The 13,863-nt window shown below is 36.0% G+C and overlaps 2 protein-coding genes across 2 annotated transcripts; one reads left to right on the forward strand and one right to left on the reverse strand.

The window, feature by feature from the left end:
• The first annotated feature begins 3,234 nt into the window (after positions 1-3,234).
• Positions 3,235-8,094, forward strand: LOC126691607 (uncharacterized). Its single transcript, XM_050386647.1, has 7 exons — positions 3,235-5,366; positions 5,562-5,652; positions 5,871-6,028; positions 6,237-6,288; positions 6,432-6,511; positions 6,603-6,696; positions 6,799-8,094. Exons 1-7 carry the CDS (start codon positions 3,648-3,650, stop codon positions 7,560-7,562), a joined length of 2,958 nt encoding a protein of 985 aa, XP_050242604.1. The 5' UTR covers positions 3,235-3,647; the 3' UTR covers positions 7,563-8,094.
• Positions 8,095-9,704: 1,610 nt separating this feature from the next.
• Positions 9,705-12,861, reverse strand: LOC126691608 (very-long-chain enoyl-CoA reductase-like). The gene is made up of 4 exons (XM_050386648.1): positions 12,531-12,861; positions 12,342-12,381; positions 10,542-11,296; positions 9,705-10,059 (listed from the first exon to the last, which is right to left on the reverse strand). The coding sequence occupies exons 1-4, from the start codon at positions 12,597-12,599 to the stop codon at positions 9,991-9,993; spliced, it is 933 nt and encodes a 310-aa protein (XP_050242605.1). The 5' UTR covers positions 12,600-12,861; the 3' UTR covers positions 9,705-9,990.
• Between the last annotated feature and the right edge of the window lie 1,002 nt (positions 12,862-13,863).

Consider the following 13,863-nt stretch of genomic DNA (forward strand, 5'->3'; position numbering starts at 1 on the left):
AAGTGTAATTTTACCCTTACCATTGGAGATTTTATTTCACTCGAACTATCAAACCAGAACTACTAATGTACTAATTAAATATTGTAATGTATTTTTCATTGGGCTTTTTTGTTGTTGTTTTGTCAAGTACAACCTTAGTTTCTTGCTTGGATAGGCTTTGTCATCACACCGAAAGCCTTTGGGTACCATCTCAAGAGCCCATAGTCGAGTTTCGGCTTGGCTTCCCAACATTTTAGATAGAGGCATCAATTTCCCCCTCGACATATATATATATATATATATATATATATATATATATATATATATATATATATATATATATATATATCTCAAATTAGGACTTATTTGACTAACTTAAATCCAACATAAATTACAAGTCAAAGGACTAAATAATAAATTGACCAGACTTCAAGAAATTTTAAAGGCATCTTTGAAAAACCATATCCAGTTTGCTGCATCAATCTCCCCTAATTTTAGAAAAATTGAACTCAAGCTCAGGTTTAGATAATTAGATCCTTCCCTCTATCTATTAGATATCCAATCATTCCTTTCCATCCTTTTTTTTTTCAGTGATAAAAGTGGAATCGACATGCTATTGGTCAATCTTTTCTCGTTCATGATAAACCTTGCTAAATGAATCCTTATTTGTAATTTTTTTTTCCCAAAGTGTAGCATGTGAGACCATTGCTAAGAACAAATCAGCATATTCATCCATTGATCCTAGATTTTGTTTCCCTTTTAATTCACATAGCATTAAAGCTTCACTTATCTTTTTAGAACAAGGATCCTTAATCTCAATTGACGGACCAAAATTCCTATCAAATTTATCATCAAGAAATATATATTTGCCAACTCCAAGAAAATCAACATGTGGATTTGACACCTATTGCTCTATGGCTACAACAATGAATCTTACCTTGGAATAATTCTCTTTTGTAAAATCAACAACTTGTATTTGAACAAAGAAAACCTCATCGTCATCTTCCTCAACTTGTTGTTTGCACAACATAATCTTCATCAAGGAACTTGTCATAGATTGGTTTAGAGAATTCCAATCAATAATAATGTCTTCTTTAATCTTTATAGCATTTTTCACCATCTTCAAATATGTTTGCAATAAAATAATCTATCGACCACACAATAGTATATATTATATGAATAAAGTAAATCCACATGAAAGACTTCCTCAGCTTGTAAACTACCATTCAATTATGGTATTTCAAGCTTTATGTTCATCTGCCATCTTCTGTCATCCCGAACAGGTGGCTGCCTATGAGGAGCACGACCATGAAATGGGTTCTCAAAGTCACCATCTGACCCTTCGCCTTCTTCAAAAGATCTTGAAGCTTTTAACTTTGCTACTCTCTAGGTAAGAAACTCAATCTGCCTCTTCAATTGCTCAACATCAAAGGCACAAGGATTGGGATCCACTGGATGACCAATAGGCTGTTTACCACATCCACGACCAGCCATATCCACATAAATCACACTTAAACCCAATAGCTCTGATACCAAATGATGCAGTCTACAGTAACCAATGATTGCTGGAACTGATTTAGAGTGAAGATAAATAGGAGAATAGAAAGAGTAGATGAAGAAACAAACCTAAAATAGGGCTGCAGAGAGTGCTAAAATATATATATATATATATATTAACTAGTAAAAGATGATCTACATTAGTCCATACTCAACAAATAATTATTAAATAGCACTACATTCTCTAGTGATAGCTTGCAACAATAAATACTCTCCCTAGTTCCACAATCATGTAGTCAAAATGTCACATAAGACTATTAACTCAAATCAGGACTTGTGAAATAACTTAAATTCTACACAAAATACAACATAAAGGATGAGGTCATCTAGAAATATTAAAGACGTTTTTGAAAAATCATATCCAATTGGCTGCATCAGGATGAGGACATCTAGCCCAATCAGAATTAGTAAAAGATTTAAGATGAGGAAAACAAGAAGATGGGAAGCAGAACCCTTAATCCACAATGCCTTTGAGATATGGGAGTACTTGATGAGCAACATGTAGATGGGGGACATGTGCTTCAACCATGAATTGGCGAAGGACTCATGGAATAAGACAAGTCAGGCCATGGTAATGTCAAATAAAGAAGACGACCAACAAGCTGTCTGTGAATGGTGGATCATCAAGCAAAGGACCAGCAGTGGCAGATAAGTTGATATTATGTTCCATGGGGGTTTGGGTAGGCTTACAACCAAGAAAGCCTAAATCATATAGAATATCTAAGGCATATGAGAGATACTACGTATACAATATTTTTACAATATTTTCACAACAAATTATAGGTGGTTAATTGTTATTAGTTTAAATTTGAACTTAATACTAAAATTACAATTTTTTACACCAACAATAACAACCAATAACAACTTGCCACTTAGGATTTGTTATAAAAATGTTGTGAATATATCATTTCTCAAGACATATTTACACTGAAAAATCAAGTAACCAATAGAAGAGTGAGCTAATTCCAAACCTAAGAAATACTTGGCTCCATCAATATCCTCTAATTTGAACTATTGATCAAGAAATGCCTGCCTTCAATTTGTTAATAGAAGGAAGATCATTACTTGTAATTAAAATATCATCAGCATGCACTAGTATAGTTATAAAACCTTGTGTACAAGTGAACAATGAGTAATCACACATTGATCGAGCAAACTCACACTGCAACAAGGTAGAAGAAAACTTGTTGGACCAATGGTGAGAGGCCAGTTTAAGGCCATACAAAGATCTAGTGATTTTGCAAAACTGAGAAGATTTCCCCTTTAACTTTCTTCAAAATCCAAGATGTAATTAATCTCATGTACACTTCCTCATCCAACTCGCTGTGAACGAAAGCATTATCTCTCCAAAGTCACGGTTTGAACATGGGGTTTTATAAAAAGAAACATAAGACATGGGGGGAGTTCATTAAAAAAAAAAATTGAATTACCTTCAGTTCCGATCGGAATTGTTCGTTTTGGTATGTAAATCAGTACAACAAATTAAACCCTTGTTATGTTTCGATACAAATTTCGGTCAATAACGAACAATACCAATCATTCCAACAAAATTCCATGTTGTACTTTGATCTATTAGATTTTAATATTTTATGAAATTTTATATATTTTTATAATGTTTTAAACGTTTTTTTTTTTTATGAATTTATTTTAATGACTAAGAATTTTTTATAAAAAAAAAAATATAAACATGCAGGACAGAGTGCCAAGACAAGGACTTGAATGCAAAAACAGAATAAAATAACGTGCCAATTGCAGTAATGGTGTTGAGTTGACAGCCCCAACAGAAGATAACAGACGTGAAGAGATGTCATGTCATATAAGCAATGAAATGAAAATAAAATAATAATAAAAATAAAAATAAAAAACCCTCTTTGACCGTTTCTTTTCCTACCATCAAAATCCCCCAAATACCATACCAAACCAAAACCATAACGGTAACAACCACCACTGACCACCCTTACCCCCTTCTTTTTCTCTCTTCCTCTTCCTCCTACTAATTCCTTTCACCCAAAAAACCAAACCCAAAACCAAAAACAAAAACAAAAACAACAAAAATAAAAACAAAAACATGTTTCCCTCACATTGCACCCAAAAAAAATAAAAAAATAAAAATGGAACGTAGAAAAACGCTTACCATGAACTGGGACGGTCTGGGCGACAATGACGACGATGATCAATTCTTCGAGTCCTACAACCGCCTCTCCTTCTCCTCTGCCGTTTCCATCAACCTCACCGCCGCATGCTGCAGCTCCTCCTCCGACGAGGAAGATGACGATTTCGAAAGCAGCCGTATGTCATTCGCCTCCGCCGTCTCCTCCCTCCGCTCCACCAAACTCAGCCACTTTGACTCCCCTTCCTCCTCCTCCTTCATAAATTCGCCGCCCAATTATGATGTCTGGATGTCAACACCAGGTTCCATCAATGAACGTCGGAAACGCCTCCTCCAAGGCATGGGCTTAGCCGCCACCGCCACCGCCACCATCACCACCACCACCCCCAACAACAACAGCGACAGCAAAACCCTCAGCTTTAGTCACGTGGTTTCCAATAAAAAAGTCGACACAAACGATCACGATCATGTTTCTTCTCCGAAAAAAGAACCACCCAAACCACAACATAAACAAGAACAAGAACAAGAACAAGAAGAAGACAATGTTGTTTCTACGACGCTTCCACATTCGCCTTCTCAATGTCCAATCGTCCTCGTACGCTCGCGCTCAGAGGGAGACATTCAAAGCGATTCGTTTTCGCTATCCACGCGTAGGAAAGAGGAGCTAATTGGTACAATATCGAGGCAACGTCTCACGAGAACGTACTCCATGATATTAGCCCAACATGCTCGGATATGTACCTATACGGATTCAATCTCTCCTAACGAAGCTCGATCCAGACTGGGACGGAGGCGATCGATACGACACAGCAGCGCGTTGTCGTCGGAATTGTCTTCGAAGGGAAGGTTGGGGGCTTTCTTTCTGATCAAGAGTTTGGATACAGGGAAGGAGTTTGTAGTGAGTGAATATGGTGAAGATGGGATGTGGAATAGGTTGAGTGATCTTCAAACTGGGAAGAAGATGACTATGGAAGAGTTCGAGAAATGTGTTGGGTATTCGCCGGTTGTTAAGGAGCTAATGCGTCGAGAAAATGTGTCCAGGAGGAACGAGATCATCGATAGGAAAGTGAGTGCAAATTCTTATTTTTCCAGGAGTTTGAGGATGAGCAAGAAAGGAGGTGCCGCTTTGTTGAAGAATGTGAAAGGTTTGGCCAATTCGATGAGTGGACTAATGGGTGAAAAGGAGAGAGAGCTTTCGCAGGTTTCTTCACCTGTTGTAGAGCAGAAACCGATCAAGAATTCATCGTCGTCGGAATGGACAAAAGTCCGGCAGAGCGGGAAGTCGTTTAAGGAGTTATCTGCTTTGCATTTGTGTCAAGAAATTCAGGGTCATGAAGGGTCGATTTGGTGCATTAAGTTCAGTCAAGATGGGCGGTTTCTTGCAAGTGCAGGGGAAGACAGAGTAATTCATGTGTGGGAAGTGCAGGAATGTGAGGTCATGTCATTGAGGTCAGGGGAGGAAGGGAGTATGAGTCCTAATATATCACCTTTCCAACTGTCGTTGTGCGCTTCCAGTTCTCTGGATAGACCTGGGATTGGAGAGGTCACGCCATTACCATCAGAGAAGAAGAGACGAGGAAAGTCTAGTACAAGAAAAGGGAACTCAGCTCCAGACTATGTTTATGTTCCGGAAACTGTGTTCTCGTTCTTGGAAAAACCTGTCTGCTCCTTCCAAGGTCATCTGGATGATGTTTTGGACCTGTCCTGGTCCAAATCTCAGGTCAGCCTGCTTCTCACCCTTCATGTAGTAGTAGTATATGTACAAACAAATCTCAAGAAATTCAGCATTTTTTGTAAAGAGAACTTAATTGATTGTTTTCATTGTATTTGTATAGATAGCTTTTCTTCACATTTCCTATATACATAGTCATACAGAGATTTAATATAACCAGGTCCAATTGGAATGGATTTGCAGCTGTTGCTTTCATCTTCAATGGACAAAACTGTCAGGTTATGGGACATGGAAAGCAAGAGCTGTCTAAAGGTGTTTGCCCACAACGACTATGGTGAGATGTCTAACCATGTTTCCAATACTATCTTGACTTCATTTTGGTCAAACATTGGTATTCTTTTCTTAGATTTCTTACTATGTCTATTTTGAGTCTAACATAGGGTTTGTTTGGCATCAGTTTATTTGGTTTTTTGCTGATTTTTTTTGTTGTTTTTGAAAAAGTAAGTTTATTTTTATGAGGACTCTTTTGACATGGGAATTTTGGTTTTGCAGTAACTTGCATACAGTTCAATCCTATTGACGACAACCATTTCATCAGTGGCTCACTTGATGCAAAGGTTCGAATATGGAACATACCTGAACGGCACGTTGTGGACTGGATTGACTTTCATGAAATGGTTACTGCAGCATCTTACACCCCTGACGGCCAGGTCCAGTTAAATTGAATTTTTCAGGATGTTTTGTGTCTCATACTCTTGAATAAAGTTATAATTTTCGGAGGGAAGCTCACTTCAGTTTAACCGAATCTCAGTAAAATAGGATCAACTTAGTAAATATCACAATCAAAAGCTTTTGTTTCCAAATACAATAGGCATGGCTTTATTCCTTTAGTGAAAATTTATGTTTTGGAAACTGTAGGGTGCCATCATTGGTTCACACAAAGGAATTATTCGCATGTACAGCACAGAAGGTAGGAGTTCCTTTAGTTGTTTCTGTTTTATACATATATGCTAAGAATTCAATTGAACCCATGTTGAACATTATTCTACTTTCTAATATAATCATCTAAAAACCAAAGCCTATATGTTGATTCCACTGTACCTGTTGACCTAGATTGTAAATTAGATCAAATATGCCAGATTGATATTCAAACAAAGAAGAAATCTCAAGCTAAAAAGATTACTGGGTTCCAGGTAATTCTACTTTCAGTTTCTAGCTCTGTTCCCTTTTTGTTTTCTTGTGATGCTGTGTGCCTAAGAGGCAAGTAACTTTGTTTATGAACAGTTTGCACCAGGAAATCCATCTCAAGTGCTTGTTACTTCAGCTGATTCCCGGATTAGAATTTTGGATGGTCCCGATGTCACTCAAAAATTCAAAGGTATCTTCATAATCATAGGAGCAGAAGTCTCTACCTTTTAGCTGGTGTGTTTTAACCTTTTTCTGGTTATGTTAATGGCTTTGTTGGTTGGATATATAGCAGGTTTTCGAAATACAAGCAGCCAAATTTCAGCTTCTTTTAGTCAAGATGGGAAATATATCGTTACTGCAAGTGAAGATTCTCAAGTTTATGTTTGGAAGCATGAAGAGCCCAGAAATGCTGGGACAGGAAAACCCAAAAATGTAGTCACCCAATCACACGAGCACTTTCAGTGTAAGGATGTTTCAGTAGCAATCCCATGGCCAGGTACCATAAAGGGTGAACCACCAACCATGTCAGTGCAATCTAAAAGACAATCCAAACGCCTTACTTCACAACTACCTTCTTCTGGAGGGTCACCGACCAAAGAAGACAACTCTGCAAGCAGTAAAAGACACTTGCCATCTCTTCCAACACCTTCTGCTGGAGGATCGCCAACCAAAGAAGAAAACTTTGTAAACAGTAAAAGACACTTGCCACCTCTTCCCAAGAAAAGCACTAATGTTTCAGAGAGTGTTTCAAGTCCGCCAGAAGAAGAGCTTGCTTATGTTTCTCGTACAGATTCTGGGATTGGCGAGTCATTCACTTCACTTTCTGCCTTGTTTAGATACGGTGATTCACCTTCTATTTCTGCTGCCAATCCATCATCTTCATCTTGGTCTTGGTTTGATGCTGGTAATAACCATGCGACCCATACCACCCAAGCAACAGCATGGGGCTTAGTAATTGTGACAGCAGGATTGGGAGGTGAGATCAGGGCTTACCAAAATTTTGGGTTACCGCGTAGGATTGGCCGCCAAACAAACATTTTTGGAGGCCCTACATGAGTGGATTTCTATTGGTAAAGATAGAAGCATTCCTTTTTTATGGCAAAACTTCTGCGTTGCAACATGAGAATATAATTCTTGCAAGTGGGAGTTGCTCCATTCCAGTGAAATCAAACTGCAGGACTGGTATTTAATATTCTATATGCCAAAAGTTCCTCACAATAGTTTTTGTAAATTATAGCTGATCCACTCCCACATAATTGATGCCTACATGTGTTTACTCCAAATCATAGGTGTTTTGATTTTCTACATATCATTGGAAGCCATGATCACATGTAATTGTATGTCATGTAACATATGGCAATGAATGATAGTTCCTGAGTTCAAATCCTACATAAATGCGTGTTAGTGTTCCATCTTGATGAATATCACATACCTCACAAAATAGACTCTATTTTGGTCTCCTTGATCAGTACTGTCAGAAGGGTGCATGCAAAGGAGATTCTGTGCCAGCATCTGGCTGGTGTTTACACATCAGATCAGGTCCGCATTAAATATTACACTAGGTTAGATCATTTTCTTATGGTTTTGTACTTTTGTTCACTTGCATAATTCTTTTGTTAGTTATTTTCTTATTGCTTTTGGTCTACTTGCAAAATCATTGCAAACAACAAAGTAATTCTAGTAATTTCTACAACTGAGTTTGTGCTAGAAAAGAAAAAATAATAAAAGGTCATTGATTCTATTTGTGGTTAAGAAAAATCATTGGGTGCAACAAAAGATTAAGGGTGGGTTCAAGTTGATGACAATCGTAGAGCTCCATCGTTGTACTTTGCAAGAGCTTCATTTACTAGTTATTCATATGATACACCTAAAACAAAGGTGTTGTGTTATTTGTATATGATTGTCGTTGAAAAGGATGGTCCTTGTTTGGTAACTACAGTGTGTTTTCCATAAACTGTTTGACATTTAATCATTTCTTCCAAAAGATGATCCAACGTTTGTTTTTGGAATTTTTTTTTTTCATGCCATATTTCTGTAGAAGTTTTCCTGTTTGAAGTGTAAACGATTTGTCATAATGGTTAAAAAATAGAACTACATTCATTTAGGTATCTGGTCATCTTTTTTAGATTTTTTTTTCATGCCATATTTCTGTAGAAATTTTCCTGCTGGAAGTGTAAACGATTTGTCATAAAGGTTAAAAAAAAAACGACATTCATCTAGGTATCTGCTCATCTTTTTAAATCCAAAGCAGTTGAACCATTGTTCCGATTGTGAAACAACATTCAAAGTTTGCCGTTTAACCTTGACTAAAAATGAAATCGGAGGTTGTTTGTCAGTTGGAAGATGACAGCATTTCTTTCATTCCTACAATCCATGCGACAGGTGAGCATTTTTATTGCAAGATATTTCTTGAAGCTTTTGACCAAGTTGGAGAGAGAGAGAAAGAGGACCATGAGAGTTGGTCCTAAAGTTTTATTTAGTGGTTCTCATCTATTTTTCATCTATGGTAACTCTGGGGTATGGTATCTACTATGATCAACATCCTTTATTTTAAGTTTTTATTAATAGAAGAAGATAGATTTTATATTCATTTGATTTGTATTACATCAGAAGAGATATGGTTTTCCGGAAGAATTGGTACATCTTCTATGAAAGCACAAGCATCTTCCATATGTTGGGCATGCCTTGCCAATCTATGTGCTTCTATCTTCCCTCTCCTTCCTACATGGAGATAACTTCCATCTTCTAAAACCTCTTAAATCACTCCTTGCTTTATCGCAGAGATTAAAAACACTTATAAATAAATGGTTGACCATAGTGAAAGAAATACCCAAAAACATAGAGAAACCTCAAACTATACTAGCACTGACTAGTTTGTTGAGGCTCTAGAGCCAACCCCAAAGTTTTGGGACTAAGACTTAGTTGTTGGTATGGTTGTATAGTTATCCATGAGTGTAAATCAATTCCAGACATAGTTTCTTTTCCTTCGGAAATATTACATTTGGTGAGAGACTAACCAAAGGTTCAGGCTTTATAAATTAGCATAGATAACAGTAGCACTAAATCAACAAACACTCAAACAAAACCCAAAACCCAAAGAAACTCTCAAGTTTAATGAATTTTCCATACTTCTAACCTAGCTTGTGGAACTTGGGTTGCACATTCTGTTATTAGAAGTCAGAATGTGCATATAGATAGTTAAATATAAGTAGCACCAATACATTCTCAACAATACAGAAAGAATCCTCCAAAACAACAAAATTGAACATTAAGAGCTCATCACAATTTTTATGAAAAGGAGGTCCAGCCATAGTTAATCATTCCTATGGCTCTACTTACATTTTTCAATTGTCTAATAAATAAATCAGACTAAGGAAATGACTTTGGACGGAATGATTACCCAAAAAAAAAAGATTGTGTCCTTGAACATTCTTAAAATAACACCATTACCTGTGGTCCAATTATGGTAAGTATTCTTTAATTTTTACAGAAATGGAGGCAGAATCACCCATCGCCGTGGATATTTTGGCCTTCCTTCCTTCCCATCAAAAAGCTGCAGATTAAGAAGCGTCCATAATGAGAAAAGATGATTCAAAATTGTAGTTACAAAACAATAGAATCAATCATGCAAGTTCAATGTTTGCATATTGCAGTTCTGGATAACAGAGATTTAACATCAATTATTCCAAAGAGGGATGGGCCTAAGGAACATTTGACACGTAAAACTAAACAGAAATAAAATAAAAATAATGAGATAAGCACAGACATCTGCTTAGGGTATTCTATAGTTGATCAAGTTCCCATATTATCTTGGCAGTAGACATCATAATTTAGCCTCTATCCTAAAGCTACACAGGAACAACTCTGCTAAATTTGCTTAACATAGATTGTATCAACTGAAGGTCAAAAGCTACTCTCAGGAATACCAAGATTTGAATGGTTCCCACAAGAATCTAGATTAATATAAGGCGCATTGACCAACAATATAAATGATCAAACAGTTCCTTTATCTGAGCAAAGGCAACTAGTATTTACCTTCTTCAAGCGACGGTGCTTTGCGAGGGCCCAATTAGTCATTATAAAAGCAGCCACCACAAGGAATACAGAACCAGCAACAGTTTGTGTTGCAATATTAAAGCCCAGCCACTGATAAATCTCAGTGGTGTAATTTGCACAGGTCAAAATATTGAACAAAAACCCATGTGGGATTTGATATCCCCCACTTCCATCAGGGCTGCGAAGGCTTTTCAGAATAAGATGGCAATAGAAGTTTGCAATTTGACATATTAACCCAAATCCAAACCCAATCTTCATCTGTAGGTCGCTCACTGGGGTGTATAATGGGTGGTTAACATAGTATGCAATGAGTGAGCCAAAAGTCCAATAATATGCACAGTTCCGAAACACATTGGATAGAGGTGAAGTTGCATGGCTAAACCTATGCACAAAAAAAGTTTCCATAATACGTTTGAAGTAATGGAAGCACCAGTAGTACAAGGCATATGTTTGAACCGGGTGGATGGTACGCTCCCCTCCATAACCAAAGTACTGATATACTGGAAAGTAGTAGAATATTGGATAGATTATCAAAGGCCCCAAATACTCCCAGAAGAAGAGTGTACGGTAGGAGACCTGTGGACCCAGGTCTTTGAATATTACAGTCAAGTGATCTGATTTTCCATCGTAGTAATCTTCAATTTTTTTTTTGGGATTCAGAACAACAGGTCTTTCTTTGGATCCAGGTTGGACGGGTAGAGTAATACGCTGTCTTGAAGGATAGTATTTTTTGCCTGTTGAACATGAAAATGTAGTTGTATAAGGTTTCTGAAATAAGGAAAATTAACTATAAAATTAATAACCAACATCTCTATTAAATGGGAGAAACTAATAGCAATAAAAAAAAAAAGATCAAATATCAAATTAGTTTCAATTTTCTTAACAAATGTAATCCAAACACCAATTATGGACCTTCATTAGCAAAAAAGGGCCCCAACCCAGAGTCAAAATAACTCCAGCTAAGAATTTCCAGAACTTAAGAGGAAAACAAACAATGTGATACATAATTTCAAAACCAATAAGTTATCAACATATCGATAGAAATTGTCGAGCCAGCATGTAATCAATATGAACTGATAACTAAAAAATATAAGGAAGTGATCCAACCTAAAACAAATGGAATGATTTCCTAAATCTTCGTTTATCTGTTTAACAAAATATTTTGATAATTCTGCAGAAAAGGTAAAAATGTGTAGATATCATCAATTAAGTATATCGATGTTCTTTTAAGGAAATATCTGACTCCAAACGGCTAAACAGATCACAAATTAGCATACAGTTTGACATATCAAACGCTCTGAAGAACACTTGTTCAGATATATGGAGAATTTGAGTTTATATCACATTTTAGACAATACTAGATTTAAAATTATATAATTGTTTATGATCATTTTTTACAAACTTCATTAGTAATAATTTAACCATTATGGACAACTTCTTTAAATGATAAACTCATTATTTGGATCAAAAAATTCATTTCATTTTCTAAAATTAACTGTATATATAATAGTTTTTAAGGGTGAGATAAAGTTGAAAAACAAGAATTTATAAGTCTCATATTAGTAATTTTACAAATACAAGATATGGAAGAATTAAAATTTCCTACCTAATCGATGATAAGAATTACAATTCCTGCAATTTCTGGGAATTGAAATATTCATGGAAATTCTTACATATACTCTAAGATCAGTAACATCAATGACAGCTGATAAATATAGAACAAACATCTAGTCATCAACAACAGAAACAACAAACACACATATGTTTTTCAGAACTTACATCGTCGATGTATAGCCTCCTGCAGATCACTCACCGTAGCCTGCAGTGCAGAGCAACAGAAAAGAGAAATTAGTCTATGTTTGGTTCCTGAGAAAACCTTAAAATGCAATGCAATGCAATAATAAATAATTAGCTTATCAAACTACAGTACTAAATTTGCAAAATGAAAGGGAAATGAAGAAATGGTACAGAGTGATTGAGGTCGAGGCCGCCTTTGATGATTTCTCTACCGCTCCGAGTGATAACAGTGACCTTCATGCTTGCTTGGGATTTGGGAATTGCAATTTGCAATGCAATAAAAGTAATCGATTTTGATTTTGATTTTGATTTTGGTTTTGTTGGTGATACTTTCAAGAATGGGGTGGGAGCTTTTAAAGGGCTCGTTGAGACTTTAATGGGGTATGGGGGATAGTTGACCGTTTACAGTTGGGAGAGCTAGGCTAACTGAATTTAAATCAAGTTCGGTATATCACACTATCTAGGACCCTTATAGTGGCCAGGGGACCCCTGGAAACATTAGAATTAATTATGGGCGGAAATACATTGTTTTGGTTGTTGGGAGAATGATAATGTGTGAGTGTAGGAGGGATAGAGACCAGAGAGAATCCTCTCTGGTCTCTATCCCTCCTACACTCATACACATTTTCATTTTCTTGTGTGTTTGAAGTATAGTATAGAAAATGTAATTTACTAAATGTATTGTTATATGACTTTTATTCTTTTTCTCTTTTCTTTTCTTTTTGGTTTAAAGAAGGCATCTGATATAAATAAAAAATAAAAAAATAAACTAAGTAACAAAGTAAGAGTTATTATAACACCTCTCATAATACAAATATAGTCATAAAGTAAAAGCAAATTGATCTCCATGCGAGGCGTATCGTAAATTACAAAATCCATGCGGTAAGGTAATTTCTATATTTGCCAACCAGTCAGCAATCAGCACACATTGATTAACTTCCCTAAAGTAATGGTTGATTTTCACACTTGGAATTTGCCTCACCAAATCCCTGCAATCTAAAATAAGAGATGAATGAGCAATGTTAGTATAAGACAAGTCAGTCATCCAATCCACAAATATGACTTATATGAGAATAGCAAATATTGTAATTAGAATGGACAAAATATGTAAATTTCATGTAAGAAACATTTTCTCTCCCACTTTTTCTTCCCATTTGGGAGGATAGAAAAAGGGGAGTCTATTCTACCTCATTTCAACCATACTAAACAGAGGAAAATTCTCATTTTTCTTTCTCCAATTCTATCTTCCCCTTTTTTTTCATCCAGCCAAACATACCACAAAGTTTACATCTCCAGCATTTTTAATCTTTTAAATTTTAAATGAGTGTTAATGGTTCCTCAAGTTTCTTTTTTTAATGAATGTCATTAGTCCATCAAATTAAATAAATAAATAAATAAAAGAGCGATATTAGTCATTCGGTTAACTTTTATTTCTTGTGTGTCCAATTAGGTAAGGACATGACAATTTCTTAATTACATCTCCAGTTTCTTGTTGTGTTTTTTT

The sequence above is a fragment of the Quercus robur genome, chromosome 7, assembly GCF_932294415.1.
Source record: "Quercus robur chromosome 7, dhQueRobu3.1, whole genome shotgun sequence".
NCBI lineage: Eukaryota > Viridiplantae > Streptophyta > Magnoliopsida > Fagales > Fagaceae > Quercus > Quercus robur.